The sequence below is a fragment of the Scyliorhinus canicula genome, chromosome 2 (assembly GCF_902713615.1).
Source record: "Scyliorhinus canicula chromosome 2, sScyCan1.1, whole genome shotgun sequence".
Lineage (NCBI taxonomy): Eukaryota > Metazoa > Chordata > Chondrichthyes > Carcharhiniformes > Scyliorhinidae > Scyliorhinus > Scyliorhinus canicula.
The window spans coordinates 151611183-151632952 of NC_052147.1; the positions used below are offsets into that span (position 1 = coordinate 151611183).

The 21770-nt window shown below is 48.1% G+C and overlaps 1 protein-coding gene across 2 annotated transcripts in view; it reads left to right on the forward strand.

Annotated features, from left to right (window-relative positions):
- LOC119959651 (protein mono-ADP-ribosyltransferase PARP12-like) overlaps positions 1-21770 on the forward strand; it is a 79105-nt gene that overhangs the window by 49083 nt on the left and 8252 nt on the right. For both annotated transcript variants that reach the window (XM_038787838.1, XM_038787841.1), the window contains 5 exons: positions 2024-2135; positions 4118-4214; positions 5632-5719; positions 7147-7277; positions 14643-14794. In XM_038787838.1, coding sequence (XP_038643766.1) covers positions 2024-2135; positions 4118-4214; positions 5632-5719; positions 7147-7277; positions 14643-14794 — 580 coding nt within the window. The remainder of the gene's footprint in view (positions 1-2023; positions 2136-4117; positions 4215-5631; positions 5720-7146; positions 7278-14642; positions 14795-21770) is intronic.

Below are 21770 nucleotides of genomic sequence, written 5' to 3' on the forward strand. Positions count from 1 at the left end.
GGTCTCACCATAGTCACAGTACTCTTCAATCCTGCGTATCCTGGATAGAAAGTCGGGAAGGGATTCTCCTGGGGTCCTCTCAGCGGTATTAAACCGGTAACGTTGGACTATCGTGGATGGGGTTGGGTTAAAATGTTGCCCCACTAAGTTCACAAGTTCATCAAACGTTTTGGTGTCCGGCGCAGCTGGGTACGTAAGGCTCCTAATCACCCCAAATATATGCGGGCCGCAGGCGGTGAGCAATATGACCACCTGGCGCTCGTTTTCAGTGATATCGTTTGCCCGGAAATAGTAACGCATCCTTTGTGCGTACTGGTTCCAGCTTTCCAGCGCAGCATCAAAACATCCAAATGTCCATACAGAGGCATGGTGTAATAGAAAACAACTTCCAACCTGTATCCAACAAAAATCCAGGGAGGTGGCTTCAGCAATGTAGACAGCTATTCACTTTAACCCTCGTCGCCAGTTTTGTGAGGGCCACGAAGAATCCAGCACAAGTCTTCAGGATACAAAGAAATAACATTTATTTACAATAACATATATATACAACAGCAGCAACTTCCCTTGCAGCTAACTCCTCTCTCTCTCTCTGCTGGTTCCAAACTGGCCAGCTTTATTTATGCAGGGAGTCTGCTAATGATTTCTCCGCCCCCCTCATTGGGGAAGCTCATACTCCCACAGGATTGTGGGATTGTCATTAGTCCCCAGCCAATGGTAAGCAGGCAGGTTATAATAGTCACAAACCCAAAACATTAACTCTATCTCTCGACACAGATGCTGCCATAACCCGCTGAGTATTTCAAGCATTTTCAGTTTTTATTTCAGATTCTGCTTTTCGATGAATATTTCCTCATGTACCTTAATCAACTTGCCCCTCATGTCTAAAAAGTTTTTTTGTTGAAGCCTAATTTCAGATGTACCTGAATCACTTTCATACTCAATATAAAATTCTATCATGTTATGGTCACTCTTTCCTAGAGGCCCCTTTACTAAACAGTTATTAATTAACTCTTTCTCATCACATAAGATACAAAGTAGTCTGTTCCCTAGTTGTTTCCTCAACATGCTGATTTAGAAAACAATATTGTATACATGAACTTACTCTCCACACTATTCCTTCAAATTTGGTTTGTCCAGTCTGTATGAAGATGAAAGTCCCCCCAGTATTAATGTATCACCCTTGTTAAATGTGCTTCTAATTTCCTGACTTATATTCTGCCCTACAGAGTAGACTTACAGCTACTGTCATGTATAAACAATGTCTTATTAATGTTTTCTGCCTCTTGATTTGTTGAGCTATTATTATTATTCTGCACCATCCTTATCCCATCCTTTATCATCATTTTTCTTTTTCCATTATATCTATCTCTAGTAAAATGTAAACATCCTAGAATATTCAGTCTCCACCTTGATCACTCGGGGCAATGTTTTCAATATGGTTATTAGATCAAACCACTTTATTTCTATCTGTCCTATTGATTTGTTGCAAATGCTTTGCACATTCAGATATCATGCCTTTACTTTTGGCTTCATTCTAAGTTTCTCTGTTGCCCTATTACCTCTGTCACTCTCATTGCCCATCCCTCATCAACCCTCCTTATTTATACCCTAGTACTGCTCTTCCCACCACACACACACGCATGTATGCATACACATGCATGTATGCACATACACATAGACACATGTAGACACACGCGGCACACCCACACCACCACACACACACACACACACACACACACACACACATACTCACATCCCCGACATGCACACACATCCCCGGCACACACATATATACACACCTACCACCACTACCGGCTTCAAAACGCTTACATTTCTGGCTTTCTTCTGTTCTCACAAAATTAATCTCGACCTGAGACTTGGCTTCTCCCTCCACAAATGCTGGCGAGTGAGTTTCCCCCATATTTTCTGTTCTTACTTCAGATTTCCACCTTTCACAGAATTTGGCTTTTTGCATCGTTCTTTGCCCTAATATTCATGCACCTCTTGTGTGGTTTTCTGACAGCAAGGCTCGGAAACAGTCACATCCACCGACCTGGAGAACTTGTACTTGGCAGACAGCAAGGAAAAGGCAGTATTCCTGATAGGGGCTTGCCACTACACTGTGGACTTTGAAGGTATGTGGAGGAACTTTTCAAAAAAAAAATGTTTATTTGCCATATTTTCATCAATTTTTGGCACACGAAAGAGAAACAAAACAAACCCAACAATTGAAAAAGGAAAACAGTCCTCACAAATCCACCTCCCTCCCCCCTCAACAATCAACAGTAACCAACTCCCGAAAGTGCACGATAAACAAACCCATGAATTGCAGAACCTCCCCTTCGCCCTCCTCAACTCAAACTTCACCTTCTCCAGGGTCAGAAACTCTAGTCGGTTCCCCAGCCACACTGAGGAACAGGGTAGAGGTACTGACCTCCACTCCAGCAGGACCCGCCTTTGAGTGATCAGTGAGGTGAAGGCTACAACATCTGTCCCCGCACCCGCCTGCAATTCAGATCGGTCCGACGCCCCAAAAATGGGTTCTAGTGGACCGGGCTCCACATCCATATGCAACACCCCCGAGATTATCCCAGTACTCCCGGGGCAATACTGTGCTTTGTGAAAATTGCTGCCTTTCCTACATTATCCCAGTACCCCCGGGGCAATAACATGCTTTGTGTTAATTGCTTAATGGTATCTAAGCAGTACACACCACAGGTAGTGACAACCAAACAGAAACAGAGCCAGAAATCAGGCAAAGAGGGTCAACTGTCTCAGGCGCTTAGTGAATAAACGGACAAGGAATTGTGGATGCAGCAGCAAAATACTTTGGTGTCACCATAGAGTCATAAAGGTCTACAGCACAGAAAAGTCCCTTTGGCCCATCATGTCTGCAGTGATAATAAACAACCACCTAACTATTCTAATCCCATTTTCCAACACTTGGTCCACAGCCGTATATGCCTTGGCATCGCAAGTCCACATCCACATACTTCTTAAATGTTATGAGGGTCTCTAGCTCCACCGTCCTTTCAGGCAGCGAGTTCCAGACTGCCCGCCACTCTCTGGGTGAAAATGTTTTTCCTCAAATTCCCTCCAAAACTCCTGCCCCTTGTCTTAAATCTGTGCCGCCTGGTCATTGATCCTTCTACAAGGGGCAAAGTTTATTCCTGTCTACTCTCTCTATGCACCTCATAATTTTATACATCTCAATCATATCCCCACTCAGTCTCCTCTGCTCAAGGAAAACAATGGCAGTCTATCCAATCTCTTCATAAGTAAAATTTCCTGGACCAGGCAACATCCTGGTAAATCTCCTCTGTATCCTGTCCAGACCTCCTGTAATGTGGATCCCAGAACTACACATAATACTCTAGCTGTGGCCTAACCAATGTTTTATACAGCTCCAGCATAACTTCTTAAACTCTATGCCTCGGCTAATTTCTTTTTGTTTATTACTTTATCAGACTTACAAAGCCAGAGCTCAGAGTCTAGCTCTTTGCCTGCTCCAAAAACCAATTCAAATTCAAATTTAATCTAATTCATGGTCCCCACAAGAGAGTCATCCAGATCCAGGCATTACACCTGTTCCCACGCTCATCTTAGCCAAAAGGCCGAGAATTAGCTAATTAAGACAAGTATACCATATGCCTTCTTAACCACTTCATCCACCCACCATGCTACCTTAAGGGATCACAGAACATGCACATCACGGTGCCACTGATCCTTGGTGTTTCCCTGGGTCCTGCCATTTATCATGTATTCACCAGTCCTCAACTAGGTGTCCATTTTGTCCTCAAGGAGTGAATCCATCCAGTTTCACACAACCTCGATCCACAGCTGAAAGGTTGAATAATGGAAGCATTAGGAGATTAAGCACTTGCAAGAACATAGAGAAGTAGGAATCTTCACAATTTTCCCAAACCTCCAGCCAATATAAAACCTAGTTGCACACTTAGGACACTACTTTGGTTATTGCTTGGAAGGTAGGGTGAGGAACACGGTTGTGTTGTCTTGGGAGATTGTGCAAATTCCCTACCTTTGTATTTCGTAACTAAAAAAAAGCCGTTCTTTTTGTGTAATTTGGAGCTATTAAATTATTTTCCTTTCTGTTCAGCAATGATTCAGAGAAACATGATTCTTGGAACATGCAGGGAAGTCCGAAGGCGGCCTTGCTTTGTCTCGGAGCAGGAAATGGAAAGACAGATGTACAGGTACTGACGTTTGAGTGTGAATTCTCTGATGCCAAGTTGTAGGTGGATTGGTAGTGCCATATGACAGTGATTGACAAATGCCACAACTGTTCAGCGTTTTAGTGAGACCTTTTGAATATGTTGCACAGTTTTGGTCTCCACGTTTAAGGAAGGATATACTTGCATTGGAGGCGGTAGAAAGAAGGTTCGCTAGATTAGTCTCTGGGACTAGGGGGTTGCCCTATGATGAGAGGCCGAGTAAATTGGATATATATTCTCTGGAGTTCAGAAGAACGAGTGGCAATCTCATTAAAACATACAGGATTCTGAGGGGTTTGATAGGGTGGACTCTGAGAGATTTGTTACGTTGGTCGGAGAATCTAAAACAGGCGGCACAGTCACAGGATAAGGGGACGAAGATTTAGGACTGAGATGAGGAGAAATCTCTTCACACAAAGAGTTGTGAATCTTGAATTCTCTAGCGCAGCGGGTTGTGGATGCTCCATCATTCAATACATTTGACAGAGTTTTGGTTTCTCAGGGAATCAGGATATGGGGAACAGGTGGGAAAGGGGAGTTAAAACTGAAGATCAGCCATGATAGTTTTGAATGCTGAAGCAGGCTCAAGGGGCCAAATGGCCTCCTCCTCTTGTTTCTCTTGTTATTCATTCCAAAAGGGCCAATGAACGTAGTCCCTGGTCATCCAGCTAACAGGCTTGGGAGGAGGCTACACATCTTTGCTGTATCATATTGAGAGGGGTTGATTTGCATTGTTCCTCACACTTCTTCAATGACATGCAGCCTCTGCTACATGTCTGGACAATACAAAAACTGTTTACTTTAAAACACAATCCATAAACACAATTCAATTCAGAGAAGAAACAAAATGGTTAAATATCGCCAAAAACACTTCAAATTGGAGTCGAGCGAGTGGGGGTGCTTAGGAAACATTTGGTCAATTGGAGCTTTCAAAATTGAGATCTGATGATTTTGTTAGATCAGGAAAGGAGTTGGGCCAGTGGTGAAAGGAGCAATGGATCAGTTGGCAGAACCATCATCGTTTAGAAGGCTGACACTCCAGTCCAGTACCGAGGGAGTGCTGCACTGTCGGAGGTGCTGTCTTTCAGATGAGCCAAGTTCTCATCTGCCCACTCAGGTAGATGTAAAAGATCCCATGGGACTATTCTGAAGCAGAGCAGGGAATTGTCCCAGCCAATATCTTTCCCTCAATCAACACCCCCAAAGAAGGCAAAAGTAGAACTACCGATCTACTGTCATCTGATTGAACGGCGGGACGATCGAATGTCATAATCCTGTTTCCAAATTTTCTAAAATGCAACATCAGCCTCAACATAATTTCTTACTCGGTTGAACAGCACAACCCAGCATTTGATACCATGGAAAGGCTCTTCCATTGATTGCTGTCTGTCTCTTACAGGAATGTCCCGGTAAAAGAGGATCCACCCCAAAACAAAGCCACTCCGACACACTGGGAAATGTCAGCTCAGTCAACCAATGGATATAAGGTAAAGACTGTCAGCTGGTAAAGCAATGTTAGCTCCCATCTCGCTCGATGCTCTGTAGCTCTGTTCGGTTATGTTCTCTCTTAATCGTCAAAATCATGAATGATGAACATGCTTTTCTTTCTGTTTTTTAAAATATATTTTATTACAAACATGTATCAGAACAGGTTACAGCAAGCAAACACCCCGGGAAACATGCTTCCCTACAATCAACTATACAGTCTGCACAGACTTTTCCCCTTTTTCACTCTCCCCTCCCCTGTGACGAACAGCCCCTCAAACATGGTGACAAACATCTGCCACCTTTCCTCAAACCCCTCTGAAGAGGCCCTTAACTCTTACTTTATCTTCTCTAACCGCAGGAAGTCATACAGGTCACCCAACCAAGCCGCTACCCCCGGTGGCGATGCTGATCGCCACTCCAGCAAAATTCGTCGCCGTGCAATCAGAGAAACGAAGTCCAAGACATCGGCCTTCCTCCTCTCCATGAGCTCCGGCTTCTCTGAGACCCCAGATATTGTCCACCTCCTCCTCCACTACCCTGGCTAAGACCGCGAACACTCCCGCCCAGAATCTTCCCAATTTTCCGCAACCCCAAAGCATGTGCGCGTGATTCGCTGGCCCCCGCCCACACCTCTCACACTCATCTGCTACCCCCTGAAAGAGAATTCATTCTCACCTGAATCATATGCACCCTGTGCGCCATCTTAAACTGCATCAGGCTCATCCTTGCACATGAGAAGGTCCTGTTTACCCTTCGCAGTGCCTCACTCCATGCTGATGAACATGCTGTTCAACGGGAGTCAATGAGATAGGTTCCAGCAATGCGAGGGTAACGTTGGATTTTGCAGTACATTGTGGTACCTGTGTATGGCAGGCAGATTAGGGAGCCTCTGAGCAAATAGGAAATTTTAAATAGTGACAATCCTCATTTAAGAAAAAAGAGAACCACCTTAAAACTGGTGCACATCCAGCACTAATGGTGACTTTGACACCAACTCCTCATTAAAACATGTCAAGGTCTCTGTTCTGTCGTGGCTGCCTTCTCCTTGGGGAAAGAAAATGCGGATAAATATTTGATCGTGACAGGCGATGTGGTGGACAAAGTGCAGATAAATGTAAATGCGAACAAGGAAGTTGTGAACGGTGGGTCTTTGTTTTGGAAACGGGCAGCCAATTTGAGCACAGCAATGTTGTGAAAGTTGCCATATAAATGCAAAGTCTTTTGTTCAGACACATGGGATATACACTGCTTCCCATCTCACCCATTAACCCAACTCCTTTTCCTAGTGTGGCCATAATGCTCTGTTTATATCTACATTCTAAAAAGGATGGTTGAAGTGAAATAAATATATGCAGCCTCGCTCTGTTTAATGGTGATTACATTAGCCGCTGCTCTGTGATTCTGACTGTTGACCATCTCTCTGTAGCTCGTCCTTGTGCCTGAATCTTCAGAGGAATATAAACAGGTGCAGTCCCTCTTTCAGAGAACGATGAGGAATAGTACGATCAGGAAAATCGAACGGATCCAAAACCTGGCCCTTTGGGAAATCTTTCAATGGTGCGTGATAAGCAACGTGGTATTTATATGTGTAACAGTCACCTCAAAAGAGCTTTACAACCAATGAAGTAAGGTCGTTTCATAACGTAGGAATCGTGGTAGCCAATCTGTGCACAGCAAGGTCCCATAGACAGTAAGGTGATAATGTCCAGTTCATCTGCTTTTGTAATGTTGATTTGAGGGATAATTATTGGCCAGGACACCAGAGAGAACGCTCTTCCCACTTCAAAATAGTCCTTTGGGATCTTTTACACCAACCCGAGGGGTTCAGTTTAACATCCCATATGAAAGGCTGTGCTGCACTCCCTCAGTGCTGTGTTAAAGTGTCAGCATTGATTTATTCTTGTGCTCAAGCCCTGGAGTGGGACTTGAACCAAGAACCTTGTGATTCAGAAGCTAGAGAACCACCAACAGACACAACAATAACATATTTACATAGAACATCTAATGTCATAGAATAATGTCCTAAGGGGCTTCACAGGAGCAATTATAAAACAAATTCTGACACCCAACCACATTAGGAGATATTAGGTCAGATGACCAAACGCTTGGTCAAAGAGGTAAGATCTAAGAGTGTCTTAAAGGGCGGCACAGTGGTTAGCACTGCTGCTTCACAGCACCAGGGACCCTGATTCAATTCCCACCTTGGGTCACTGTGTGCAGTTTTCACGTTCTCCCCGTGTGTACGCGGGTTTCCTCCGGGTGCTCCGGTTTCTTCCTACAGTCCAAAGATGTGCAGGTTAGGTGGATTGGCCATGATAAATGTTTCCCTCAGTGTCCAAAGGTTTGGTGAGGTTACAGGGGAGTGGGCCTGGGTAGGATCCTCTTTCAGAGGGTCAGTGCAGACCCAATGAGCTGAGTGGCCTCCTTCCGTGTATTTTATGGAGGGAATTTTGGAGAAGAAAGGGAGGGTGAAGATGGGAAGCTAGTTTGCAAAGACTGTGAGGTCAAGGGTTATGATTTTGAGGAGAGGAGTGATGACGACAGATTTAAAGGAGAAAGGGACAACACCTGAGGAGAGAGAAGAGTTTACAATCTTGGTTAACATGGGGGCCAGGAGGGCAAGCTGGCGATCAGCAGCTTAGATAAGAATAGGATCAAAGGATCTGGAGGCGGGTCTCATGGACAAGATGAGCTCAGAGAGCATAAGGCGAGATAGGAAATACATTAGAGAATGATGGGAGTTCAGGGCGGGGCCAAAGGGGAGAATGATAGGAAATTTAGCCAAGTGGACTGGTGGAAGGAGCGACGCAGCCAGGCAGCTGATCGGAATAAGTCCATCTCACTAACAAAGAAATCCATTGAGATCCTCGTGCTTGTTGGTGTGAGGTGACAGGGGAGAGGGGTTTAAGAAGATTGCCTGTTATGAAGAAAAGGAGCTGGTGAATATCTTTGCATTGCCAGGATGATAAGGACTAATGAATAGTTTCAGCAGATGTGAGCAAGACCCGATAGTGTTTTAAGTGGTCAAGCCAGATCTGGCAGTGAATGGCTAAACCCATTGTCCACTAAACCCTCTCATGTCTTCGTCTCCTGAATTTAAGGAAGCAGAGATGAGGGTTGTACAAGGGAACATTCAGGGTCAAAGAGAGTGTATTGGCTTTATTGGGGACTAGGACATCAGAGGGGTGGCACGATGGTGCAGTGGTTAGCACTGCTGTGCGGGGACCCAGGTTCAATTCCAGCCTTGGGTGACTGCCTGTGCGGAGTCTGCACGTTTTCCCTGTGTCTGTGTGAGTTCTCTCCGGGTGCTCCAGTTCCCTCCCACATTCCAAAGATGTGCAGGTTAGGTGGATTGTCCATGCTAAATTATCCCTTGGTGTCTAAAGGTGTGCAGGTTGGGTGGGGTTATGGGGATAGTGTGGGGGAGTTGGCCTAGGTACTGTGCTCTTTTAGAAGGTCGGTGCAGACTTGATGTCGATGACAAGGTCAAGGGGAGTGGTTATGAATATGGATGGTGGGGGTGAGGGGGTTTACATAAAGGGAGAGAGTTAACGAGTGCAAGCGGACAGTGAACTCAGAGGAAAGAGAACATGACAAGTTGTGATGCAGATTGAAGTCACAGAAGTCACAAGTCATTTGGTGCTGATTCTGAGGAAGAAAAGCAGAGAAAGTATCTGGCTGAGAACATTCTTATCATACTTGGGAGGGTGGGGAGAACAGTGATGGTGAAAGAGAGATGGGGAGTGGAACAAGGGAGGAGAAAGTATCAGAGGAGTGCTGGTCAGGACATGGTGTGATTTGGTGATCATTGCCACAGCATCACCGTTATGGGGAAATGGTTGAAAAGGCAGCGAAGGCTCATTAAAGGGGAAAATGCCATCACCCCTCAGCCAGGTTTCTGAGATGTTGATAACAATAAACACATTGGTTTGCACATCTATCAGTAAATTAGCTTCTCTCACCCCAGCTGACATAGCACTGAGCTGAACCAACCTGAAAGATTGTTGGTTAGTGCTGGGACCAACCAGCGAGACAGTGGCATCATTGTCTCCAAGTCAATGATCAATAACTTTCTTTCTTTCTGCCTTGCCACCTTCCCAACATCCTTCACTTCTTTCCTCCTTGAAGAAAAACTGCTACAAGAGAGGGAGAGAGAGAGAGAGACAATGATGGAGGCAGTTATTTAGTTGGATACTGAGCGAGGTATGTTAAATGGACCTCCAAATGGAGAGTGAAGTATGAAAATAGACACAAATCCTTTTTCTTGATAATTGGTTTACTCACATAATGCAGCATCACAGATCTCTGCCAAAGACCTAACAGCAGAGTCCCAGAAGATTTCCTTTATACTCATTTGAGTAAACAATAAACAAATGAACGATGCCTTAAAGGGGTAGGCCAAAAGAAACTTATCTATTTAAAATAGCAATCTCGGGGCTGCTGATGCACTCCAGCTCCTGCAAGTTTGTCTGAAAGGCCTCTTAAAGGGCACCAGTAACCAAAGACAAAACTTGAAAGGAAACCTATCTAATTAAATTAAAACATCGTTTTGGAAGTTGATGATGCACAGTTTGTGATCCCAGTTGGTGTTACTATTGGGTAGGAAGATTTCAGAATGGAATCTTGGCTCAGAAGATTATAGATGGGATTCTCCCTTCTGGGAACTAAGTCCCCATGCCGGCGGGAGAACCGATGCCAACCACTCCGGCGTCAACAGCCCCCACACAATTGTCTGCATTTCTGGGGGCTAGGTGGACACTGGGGGGGTTGGTGCCGAAGGGACTATGTGAGCTCGCGCATGCACCGATGGGCCGGCGTGATCTCGCGCATGCACGGAACCGCCGGCATGGTTCGCGCATGCGCAGAGCGGTCGGCGGATTTTGGCGCATGCGCAGGGGGTTGTCTTCTCTGCGCCGGCCATGGCGGAGCCCTACAGGGGCCGGCGCGGAAGGAGGCATGCCCCAACGGCACAGGCCTGGCCACAGATCAGTGGGTCCCGATCGCGGGCCAGGCCACCTGGGGCTGCATCCCTCCGCGCCCCTCCCCGACTTGCCTGCCAGGTCCCGTCGTGTGGCACCATACGTAACCCACGCTGGCGGGACTGGCCAAAGACGGATGGCCGCTTGGCCCATTGGGGCCCGGAGAATTCCAGGGGGCCGCTGCCAACGGCCCCCATCTGGCATGGCGTGAACCCCGCCTGAAAACGCGCCGGGGAATACGGCAGCCGGTGTCGGGGCGGCGGGGTGGGATTCACGCCATCCCATGGGGATTCTCCGACCCTTTTTTTTGCTTTTTTATTAGAATAGAAAAGTACAGCACAGAACAGGCCCTTCGGCCCTCGATGTTGTGCCGAGCAATGATCACCCTACTCAAACCCACATATCCACCCTATACCCGTAACCCAACAACCCTCCCCTTAACCTTTTTAGGACACTACGGGCAATTTAGCATGGCCAATCCACCTAACCCGCACATCTTTGGACTGTGGGAGGAAACCGGTGCACCCGGAGGAAACCCACGCACACACGGGGAGAACGTGCAGACTCTGCACAGACAGTGACCCAGCCGGGAATCGAACCTGGGACCCTGGAGCTGTGAAGCATTTATGCTAACCACCATGCTACCGTGCTGCCCATGGAGAAACAGGGTCACGTACTATTAATTAGCTTTAACAACAAGAAAAAATAATTATTAAACAGGAAAAGTTTGATTATGATACAATACTTGTTTAGCTTCACAAATGTATACAGTTTTCAAAGATAGTGGCCGGGATTCTCCGAGGGGCTGTGCCGAACTCGCGCTTGGCGTGGGGCGGAGAACGGGGCACCAGACCGCGATTGGGTCCGATGCCGGGACGCAAAGCTCCGCGGACTGGAGAATCGACGCCAGTCACACGTGGTCGACGTGACGCCGGTCGGGGGCCGTTGAAAGAGGCCCTGCGGTGATTCTCTGCAGTCGACCAGCCGAGATCCCGCCGGCGTTGTTCACATATGCTTCCACCCAGCGGGAGCGCGGCGTCACGGCTGCAGTGGCTGTCCTGGTGGGGAGTGCGATTTGGGGGGGCCTACCTTCCACGGCGGGCCACTGTGTGGGTCCGCCTTGTCGCATGGGGCTGGAGCGGGAGCGGCTGCCGCATGCATGCGCGGACTTGGGCCTGGATGTGCAGGGCCGCGTATCAGCAGCTGGAGCTGCGTGAAGCAATCCTGCACCCTGCTGGCCCCCTTTATGTCATGGATGCATTCTCTCCACATCCACCCTGTCAATATCCCTCAGGATCTGAAAAGTTTCGATTACGTTGTCTCTTACTCTTCGAAACTCCAGTGAATATAAACCTTTTCTCTCCAACCTTTCCTTGTAAAATAACTCACCCTTTCCAAGTATTAGTCTGGTAAACCTTGGCTGAACTGTTTCTAATGCATTTACATAGAACATTGAACATACAGTGCAGAAGGAGGTCATTTGGCCCATCGAGTCTGCACCAACCCACTTAAGCCCTCACTTCCACCCTATCCCCGTAACCCAATAACCCCTCCTAACCGTTTTGGACACTAAGGGCAATTGAGCATGGCCAATCCACCTAACCTGCACATCTTTGGACTGTGGGAGGAAACCGGAGCACCCGGGGGGAACCCATGCAGACACGGGGAGAATGTGCAGACTCCTCACAGACAGTGACCCAACGGGGAATCGAACCTGGGACCCTGGAGCTGTGAAGCCACAGTGCTAGCCACTTATGCTACCATGCTGCCCATCCTTCCTTAAATACATTCTTCCTTAATCCTGCCTACAAGTTTACATCCTTCTGTAAATAAGGAGACCAACACTATGCACAATACTCCAGGAATACCCAAAAAGCTATACAGCCAATCAAGTTCTTGTTTTAAAGGTAGTCATTGTTTTTAATGTAGGAAATGAGATAACCAATTTATGCACAGCAAGATCAATAATGACACCCTCCTTCCCACAGAGAATTTATTTTGATGATGGTTGGCTGGTTTGGAAACTGGGGATATCTCCTCTATTGTTCTTGTAGGATCTATTCTGTCCCTCAGAGGGGGCAGACGGGATCTTGCTCAAACCGGCATCTGAAAGGCAGTGCCTCCGACAATGCAGCATTTGCTCAGTACTGCACCGGAGGGCCAGCCTCGATTGACCTAATGCTCAGGGCAGTGAATTCAGGGGCGAGAGTGAGGCCCACTGTATCACAGCTGTCAGAGCAGCATTGGCTGGATTCAGAGTAAACACAAATTAAAACCGGTCCACCCTCCAGACTGCAGGGATCGTCCTGGTGAATAGGGTTGAACAAACCTCATTATAACTGAGGAAGCTGTGCTGATGTACGCTGGCTGATTGCCCAACCTTTCGGGCACTGAGATTTGCAGTGGTGATAGGAGTTAACCCATAGGGAGAACAAAATGGAGCAGATGGTTAGAAACATTCTTGTTATTTTCTTTTCCATCCCTATCGGAACATAGTAACTGAAGGAGGCCATTCAGCCCCTTGAGCCTTTTCCTCCATCCTATCTGATCATGGCTGGTGTGAATTTTAATTATTTACCCATCCTGGTTCGATGGGCAGTAGTTTTTGGATTTCTCAACCCTCACCCAAAGAGTCAGTGGTGAACACATCCCCACTAATATTGGCTGCCCCGCTCACTGAACAGTCCGAGGAGTGTTGATTGTCTGGAGTCGGACCATCTGCCCCTCACTAAGGATGAAGTCCTGCCTCAGAGAGCTGCTGTTGGCCAATCTGATTGGTCAGCAACTCTGGAGTCTCACCAGGAGTAGAAGTGGCCAGGATGGGGACGATAAGCAGGCCCCAGGTCCCATATTTGGGCCTGAATTCTCCGTCGGCGTGATTCTCCGTTTTGCCGGTGCTCAGGGGTTTCCTGACGGAATGGGGCTGCCCCACAATGGGAAACCCCGTTGACCGGCCGGCGTAATGGAGAATCCCGCCGGCGGGTCGGGGCAGAAATGTGGCGGGGCGGAGAATCCAGCCCATGGAGTCCAAGACCAGGGAAGTGTGGGTGGTCTTAGGACGGGCAGAGGAATTGAGGCATGAAGTGGGTGGGAAGAGGGATCTGAGGTTCTTCTTGGAGAGGCTGGGGTGGTAGGGGGTGAGTAATCGCGGAAGACAAACCTGAAGGGGAGGGAGCAAACGCCCAGTTAGAAAAGGAGACTTTTGGGGGCGATAACGCCAACCCTTCCAAACCCATCCAAGGCTCAAGCAGAGTGATTTGCTGGGGCTTCCCCCTCTTCCCCTGAACTCCTCCCACTAGCCTCAAGATTGAGGCTGTGGTAAAATGCCCTTAAATGGTCATCAATTGCCCAATTAAGGGCCTAAATTAGGGTAAGGACAGATGGGCTAGTGTAGGCCTCACCCGTTCCATCATAAAATTGCAGAATGTTGGGGTGAACTGGAGGGAGATGGAAAGGCCATCCGGAGAATATTATGGGCCCCAATCCCTGCCTGCAAACCCACCAGCGAGGAGGGACCATGGAAGTCAGCCCAATATGTCTTTATACCCACTTCAAACCAACAAAACTATCAAACAGAAAATCTCAGCAGGTCTGGCATCACCTGTGGAGAGAGAGAAACAGAGTTAACGGCTCGGACCAAACCTTTATCAGTCTAATTTTGGGGATTTTATGTTGCAATCCCCCCTTAGCCTCACTATCCATTGTGTGATGAAGCACTAAGTTCACTCCTAAGCAGGCCTTGTTCTACTTGTAGGATTGCACCCCTTTCTTCTGAGCTGTCAGACCAGAGAACCACTTTCCCTGTATCGACACCGCCTCGCCAAGCTTTGTAAGGTTTTGGAGGTCGGCGACAGAAGACGTTTGTCTGTCGTGGATCACACAGGAAACAAATCTTTTCTCCAGGCAGTTTGGTCATAGTGGTGTGTTTGTATTTGTGAGACAGGCAGAAAGAACAGATGAAGAGGAAAAATGGCGGTAAGGAGGTGGACGAGAGGCAACTTTTCTATGGTTGGGATTCCTCACCCATTGCGACCGTCTGTGTGGAGAACTTCGACTGGAGAACCTGTGGGATGCATGGAGAAGGATTCGGGAAAGGTAACAGGGTATACCTTGCTTACATCTGCAGTTGAAACAACCATCCTGAGAACTTGTATTCAAGCCATTTTTACAAAGCTGGGCTAATGGATCTAAGTTCATCTCAATTAGATGTCTCTGAAGGCCACATACAACTTTTACTTCAATTCACGGACAGTAATGACAGCTGCAGCTCATACGATCATGAGACATAGAAGCAGGGGTAGGCTATTGGGCCCATCAAGCTTGCTCTGCTATTCAATAAGATCAATGGCTGATCTGACCATGGTCTTAACTCCACTCTCCTGTCTACCTCCTACCCTCAACTCCACACAATCCACGACTCCCTTGTCAAGGAACAAGCTGTCTTACTCAGCCTTGAATATATCCAATGTCCCTGCAACCTCCACTACACTCTGGGAAAGTGTATTCCAAACACTAACAACCCTCTGAGAGAAGAAATTCCTCCTCATCGCCATCATAAATGGGCGTGCCCTTATTTTTAAACCATGTCCACTAGTTCCAGATTCTCTCAGAAGAGGATACTCGGTATCCACCTCATCTAAGCCCCCTCAGATGGCATAAGATTCAATAAGATCACCTCTCATTCTTCTAAATTCCAATTTGTACAGGCCCAACCTGCATAACCGTTCCTCATAAGACGCTCCCTTCATCCCAAGAATCAGCCAGGTGAACCTTCGCTGAACTGCTTCCAATACAAGTATATCCCTCCTAAATTAAGGAGACCAGAATTATACTCAGTATCCCAAGTATATTCTTACTAATGAAGCAACATTTCCCTACTTTTATGTTCCATCCCCCTTGCAATAAAGGCCAATATTCCTAATTATTTGCTGTGCCTTCATGTGACCTTTTGTGACTTGAGTACCAGGACACCCAGATCCCTCTGCACTGCAGCATTCTGATATCTCTCTCCATTTAAATAATATTCTGCTTTTCTATTCTTCCTGCCAAAACGGGCAGCCTCACATTTATCCACATTATGCTCCATCTGCCAAACTTTGAACCACACACTTATCCCTTTGCTGACTCTTTGTGTCCCCCTCAAAACCTTCTTCGTATAATCGGCAGATTTGGCTACAATACAGTCAGTCTCTTCATCCAAGTCAATAATATAGTCACTAGTAGGGAAACTATTAGAGAAAATTCTGAAGGAGGAAATCTATCTCCACTTGGAGAGGCAAGATTTGTTCAGCAATAGTCAGCAAGGCTTTGTCAGAGGGAGGTCTAACAAATTTGATTGAATGTTTTGAGCATGTGACCAGGTATGTAGATGAGGGTAGTGCAGTTGTTGTAGTTTACATGGATTTCAGAAAAGCCTTTGACAAGGGGCGGGGTCTCTCACCCCGGGGCCGGCCCGGAGAATCGCCGCGACCGGCGCAAGTTGAACCACGCTGCACCGACGCTGGGACGCAATTCTTCGCAGAGCAGAGAATAGGCGCCATTGGCACCAGCGCAGCGCCAGCTCGGGACCGCTCTACCCCCCCCCCCCCCCCCCCCCCCGACGATTCTCCGCCTGGGATGGGCCGAGCGGCCGTACCAAAAACCCCGAGTCCCGCCGGCAGCGTTCTAACCTGGTCTTACCCGGCGGGACCTCGGCGTGGAAGGGTCTGTGGGCGACCTGTGAGGGGGGTCTGACCCTGGGGCGGAGGGGGGCTCCGCTGTGGCCTGGCCCGCGATCGGGGCCCATCAATCGGCGGGCCGGCCTCTAGGGCTGGGGGCCTCCATTGTTCCACCCCAGCCCTGTAGCCCTACGCCATGTTGCGTCGGGGCCTGCGCGAAGAAGGGAGACACCGCACATGCGCGGAAATCGCACCGGTCCCAGTGCGCATGCGCGCGTTGGGGCCGGTGCCACTGTGCATGGGCGGACCCCACAGCGCCCATCTGATGCCAGGATTGGCAGCTGGAGCGGCGTGGGTCGCTCCAGTGCCATGCTGGCCCCCTGAAGGGGCCAAAATTGCTGATCATGAGGCCATGTTGATGCCATTGGAAAATGCATCGGCGTTTACGACGGCGTCAACACTTAGCCTCAGGAATCAGAGAATCCCACTCAAGGTCCACATGGGAGGCAAATGCACATGAGATACTGAGTAACTTGATAGGGTGGATTGAAAATTGCTTTAGCTGTAGAGGACAGAGGGCAATGACAGATGGCTGCTTTAGGTACACCCACAGTGCTGTTAGCGAGGGCATTCGGGATTTTGACACAGCAACAGTGAAGGAACAGTGATATATATTTCCAAGTCAGCATGGTATGCTGCTTGGAAGGGAACTTCCAAGTGATGGTGTTCCCATGTATCTAACGGATATAGATAGGCTGGGAGAAATGGCCAAATTTGGCAGATGGAGTTTAATGTAGGTAACTGTGACGTTAGCTATATTGGCCAAAAAAATAGAAAGGCAAATTATTATCTAAATGGAAAGCAGATTCAAAATGTGTCTGGACAAAGGGATCTGGGAGTCTTTGTTCATGAATTGCAGAAAGTCAATATGTAGGTACAGCATGTAATAAAAAGGCAAATGGAATGTTAGCGTTTATTGCAAAAGGACTGGAGTATAAAAGTAGAGAAGTGTTGTTGCAATTGTATAGGTGTTGGTGAGACCACATCTGGAGTATTGGATTGGATTGGATTGGATTTGTTTATTGTCACGTGTACCGAGGTACAGTGAAAAGTATTTTTCTGCAAGCAGCTCAACAGATCATTCAGTACATGAACAGAATTCAAGAAAATACATGAGAATATATAATAGGGCAACACAAGATATACAATGTTACTACATAAGCATTGGCATCGGATGAAGCAGACAGGGTGTAGTGTTAATGAGGACAGTCCATAAAAGGGTCATTTAGGAGTCTGGTGACAGTGGGGAAGAAGCTGTTTTTGAGTCTGTTCGTCCGTGTTCTCAGACTTCTGAATCTCCTGCCCGATGGAAGAAGTTGGAAAAGTGAGTAAGCCGGGTGGGAGGGATCCTTGATTATGCTGCCTGCTTTCCCCCGGCAGCGGGAGGTGTAGATGGAATCAATGGATGGGAGGCAGGTTCGTGTGATGGACTGGGCGGTATTCACGACTCTCTGAAGTTCCTTGCGGTCCTGGGCCGAGCAGTTGCCATACCAGGCTGTGATGCAGCCCGAGAGGATGCTCTCTATAGTGCATCTGTAAAAGTTGGTAAGGGTTAATGTGGACATGCCAAATTTCCTTAATTTCCTGAGGAAGTAAAGGCGCTGTTGTGCTTTCTTGGTGAGTGGACCAGGATAGATTTTTGGTGATGTGCACCCCTAGGAATTTGAAACTGCTCACCATCTCTACCTCGGCTCCGTTGGTGCTGACAGGGGTGTGTACAGTACTATGCTTCCTGAAGTCGATGACCAGCTCTTTAGTTTTGCTGGCATTAAGGGAGAGATTGTTGTCATTGCACCACTCCACTAAGTTCTCTATCTCCCTCCTGTATTCAGACTCGTCGTTGTTCGAGATCCGGCCCACTATGGTCGTATCGTCAGCAAACTTGGAGATGGAGTTGGAACCAAGTTTTGCCATGCAGTCGTGTGTGTACAGGGAGTAGAGTAGGGGGCTAAGTACGCAGCCTTGCGGGGCACCGGTGTTGAGGACTATTGTGGAGGAGGTGTTGGTGTTCATTCTTACTGACTGTGGTCTGTTGGTCAGAAAGTCAAGGATCCAATTGCAGAGTGGAGAGCCAAGTCCTAGGTTTTGGAGCTTTGATATGACCTTGGCTGGGATTATGGTGCTGAAGGCGGAACTGTAGTCAATAAATAAGAGTCTGATGTAGGAGTCCTTGTTTTTGAGATGCTCTAGGGATGAGTGTAGGACCAGGGAAATGGCGTCTGATGTGGACCGGTTGCGACGGTATGCGAATTGCAGTGGGTCAAGGCGTTCCGGGAGTATGGAGGTGATGCGCTTCATGATCAGCCTCTCAAAGCACTTCATTACAACTGACGTCAGGGCCACCGGGCGGTAGTCATTAAGGCACGTTGCCTGGTTCTTCTTTGGTACCGGTATGATGGTGGTCTTCTTGAAGCAGGTGGGGACCTCGGAGTGGAGTAGGGATAGGTTAAAGATGTCTGTGAAAACCTCTGCCAGCTGGTCCGCGCAGGTTCTGAGTGCACGACCAGGGATCCCGTCCGGGCCCATCGCCTTCCGTGGGTTCACTTTCAGGAAGGCCGATCTGACTTCGGAAACTGTGATGGTGGGTATGGGTGAATTATGGGTTGCTGGGGCACTCGATAGCGGGTTGTTGGTTACCTGCTCAAACCGAGCATAGAATGCATTAAGTTCATCGGGGAGGGGTGCACTGCTGCCAGAGATACTGCTCGGCTTCGCTTTGTAGCCCGTTATGTTGCTTAGTCCTTGCCACAACCGCCGAGAGTCTGTCTGTGACTCTAGCTTAGTTTGATATTCTCTCTTGGCATCTCGGATGGCTTTGCGGAGGTCGTACCTGGATTTCTTGTATAGGACAGGGTCGTCTGCCTTGAACGCCTCAGATCTGTCCTTCAGTAGGGAGTCAATCTCGCGGTTGAGCCATGGTTTCCGGTTGGGGAATGTACGTACTGCTTTCTTTGGCACGCAGTCGTCCACACATTTGCTGATGAAGTCTGTGACGGTGGTGACATACTCATTTAAGTTAGTCGCTGAGTTCTTAAATATGGACCAGTCCACTGTCTCCAAGCAGTCACGTAAGTATTGTGTCCTGTATTGGTTTCCTTATGTGAGGAAGGATGTAGTGGCTTTGGAGGCAGCTTAGAGGAAGTTCACCAGATTGATTCCGGGGATGAAAGGGTTGACGTACGAGGAGAGATTGAATAGTTTGGGTTTATACTCACTGGAGTTTAGAAGAATGTGGGGGGATCTGATCGAAGTGTATGAAATACTAAAAGGGATTGATAAAGTAAACGTAGACCAAATGTTCCCCTTGTTGGGCAATCTAGAACGAGAGGTCACGGATATAGGGTGAGAGGGGGTAGGTTTAAAACTGAGATGAGGAGAAACGACTTCTCGCAGAGGGTGGTGAATTTGTGGAACTCACTGCTCCATAGTGCGGTGGAATCTGACTCATTAAATGGTTTCAAGAAGGAGATAGATATATTTCAGATTTAAAAACTGGTTAAAGGGATATGGGGAACAGGCAGGGAGGTGGATTTGAGACCATGAAGAGATCAGCCATGATCTGATTGAATGAAGGTACCGACTTATCCTAATTCTTTTTTAAAAACGTTTTATTTAGGCGTTTGTAATTTTTTAACAATAATTTCAAAAAGCATACATAAGACAGTAAATAGCACCCCCCCCCCCCCCCCTCAACCAACAACCATACCCAGCCAACATGGCTTACACACACAGTTCCCATTCCCCCTCCTCCACTCACTGATCCCGCCTCAACTATCTCCCTCTACCCTCCTCCCTCCCTTCCTCTCCCCCCCCCCCCCCCCCCCCCCCCCCCCAATCATACTGGCTGACAGCTTAGTTTTCTCCAAATAAATCGATAAACGTCTCCGGGCCACCAAGGCGGCAAAGGCCAAAACGTCAGATTCTCTCGCCGCCTGGTCTCCCGGGTCTTCGGACACTCCAAAATCGCCACCTCTGGACTCGGTTTCACCCTTGTCTTTAGCACCCTGGACATGACATTAGCAAATCCTTGCCAAAAACCCCAAAGCTTTGGACGTGCGCAGAACATGTGGACATGGTTTGCGCACACCGCCCAAACCTATCCTCCATCCCTTCAAAGAACCTGCTCATTGGGGTCACAGTCATACCACCTGAGGACCACCTTGAATTGTATCAGGCTGAGCCTGGCACACGGCGCGGACGCGTTGACTCTACTCAGGGCATCCTCCCACAGACCCGCCTCTAGTTCATTGCCCAACTTATCTTCTCATTTACACTTTACCTCCCCCATCTGGGGTCCCTCCCACTCCATGAGTGCTTTATAAATTTCCGAGACCTTCCCCTCCTCCACTCTCGTTTTCAAAACTACCTTGTCCTGTATCCCCTGAGGCGGTAGAAGTGGATAGGTTGAAATCTGCCTCCGTGCAAAATCTCTCACCTGCAGATACCGGAACCCATTCCCATCGGCAGCTCAAACTTCTCCAAGTCCTCCAAGCGCGGAAAGCTGCTGTCAATGAACAGTCCCCTAACCGCTCAATCCCAGCTCGCTGCCACCTCCGAAACCCAGCACAAACCAGTGCTTACCACAAATTGGAGCCCACACCGACGCTCCCTCCACTCCAATGTACTTCCACCACTGTCACCATACCATCGAAGCCGCCACTACCAGCAGGCTTGAGGAGTGTGTCTCTCCCCCCCCCCCCCCCCCCCCCCCCCCCGGGCCCTCCCCGCCGATCAACCATAGCCCTTCCTAGGCCACTCCCTGACCCACGAACCGCTCCTCCTCGGGCCTGCCCTCAGGTGCCCACCATCATCAACCCCCACTCTATCGCCATTCGCCAATCCTACCCCCCACTAATTCCTCTCCCCCCGCTTAACCAACTTCCCTATACAAACATTACAATCCCCAACAAACACAAAAAGAAAAAGCAACCCACCATCCACCATTGAGAACAAAACAAACCCACTGACAAAACTGAGCAACGGCCCCAAACATAGTACAAAAGTGGTTCATACAAACCAGAAGAAAAGAAGTTTAACAAAATTTTCAAAACATAAACACCCGCTCCAAAGTCCAATACCTCCTTCTCCTACCAGTCCCCTGTCCCTGATAAAGTTCATCGCCTCCTCTGGCTATCCGAAATACAGTTCCTGTTCCTCATACGTGACCCACAGATGCGCTGGGTACAACATGCCAAACTTTGTGGAGCAGCACGGTAGCACAAGTGATTAGCACTGTGGCTTCACAGCGCCAGGATACCAGGTTCGATTCCCCGCTGGGTCACTGTCTGTGCAGAGTCTGCATGATCTCCCAGTGTCTGTGTGGGTTTCCTCCGGGTGCTCCGGTTTCCTCCCAC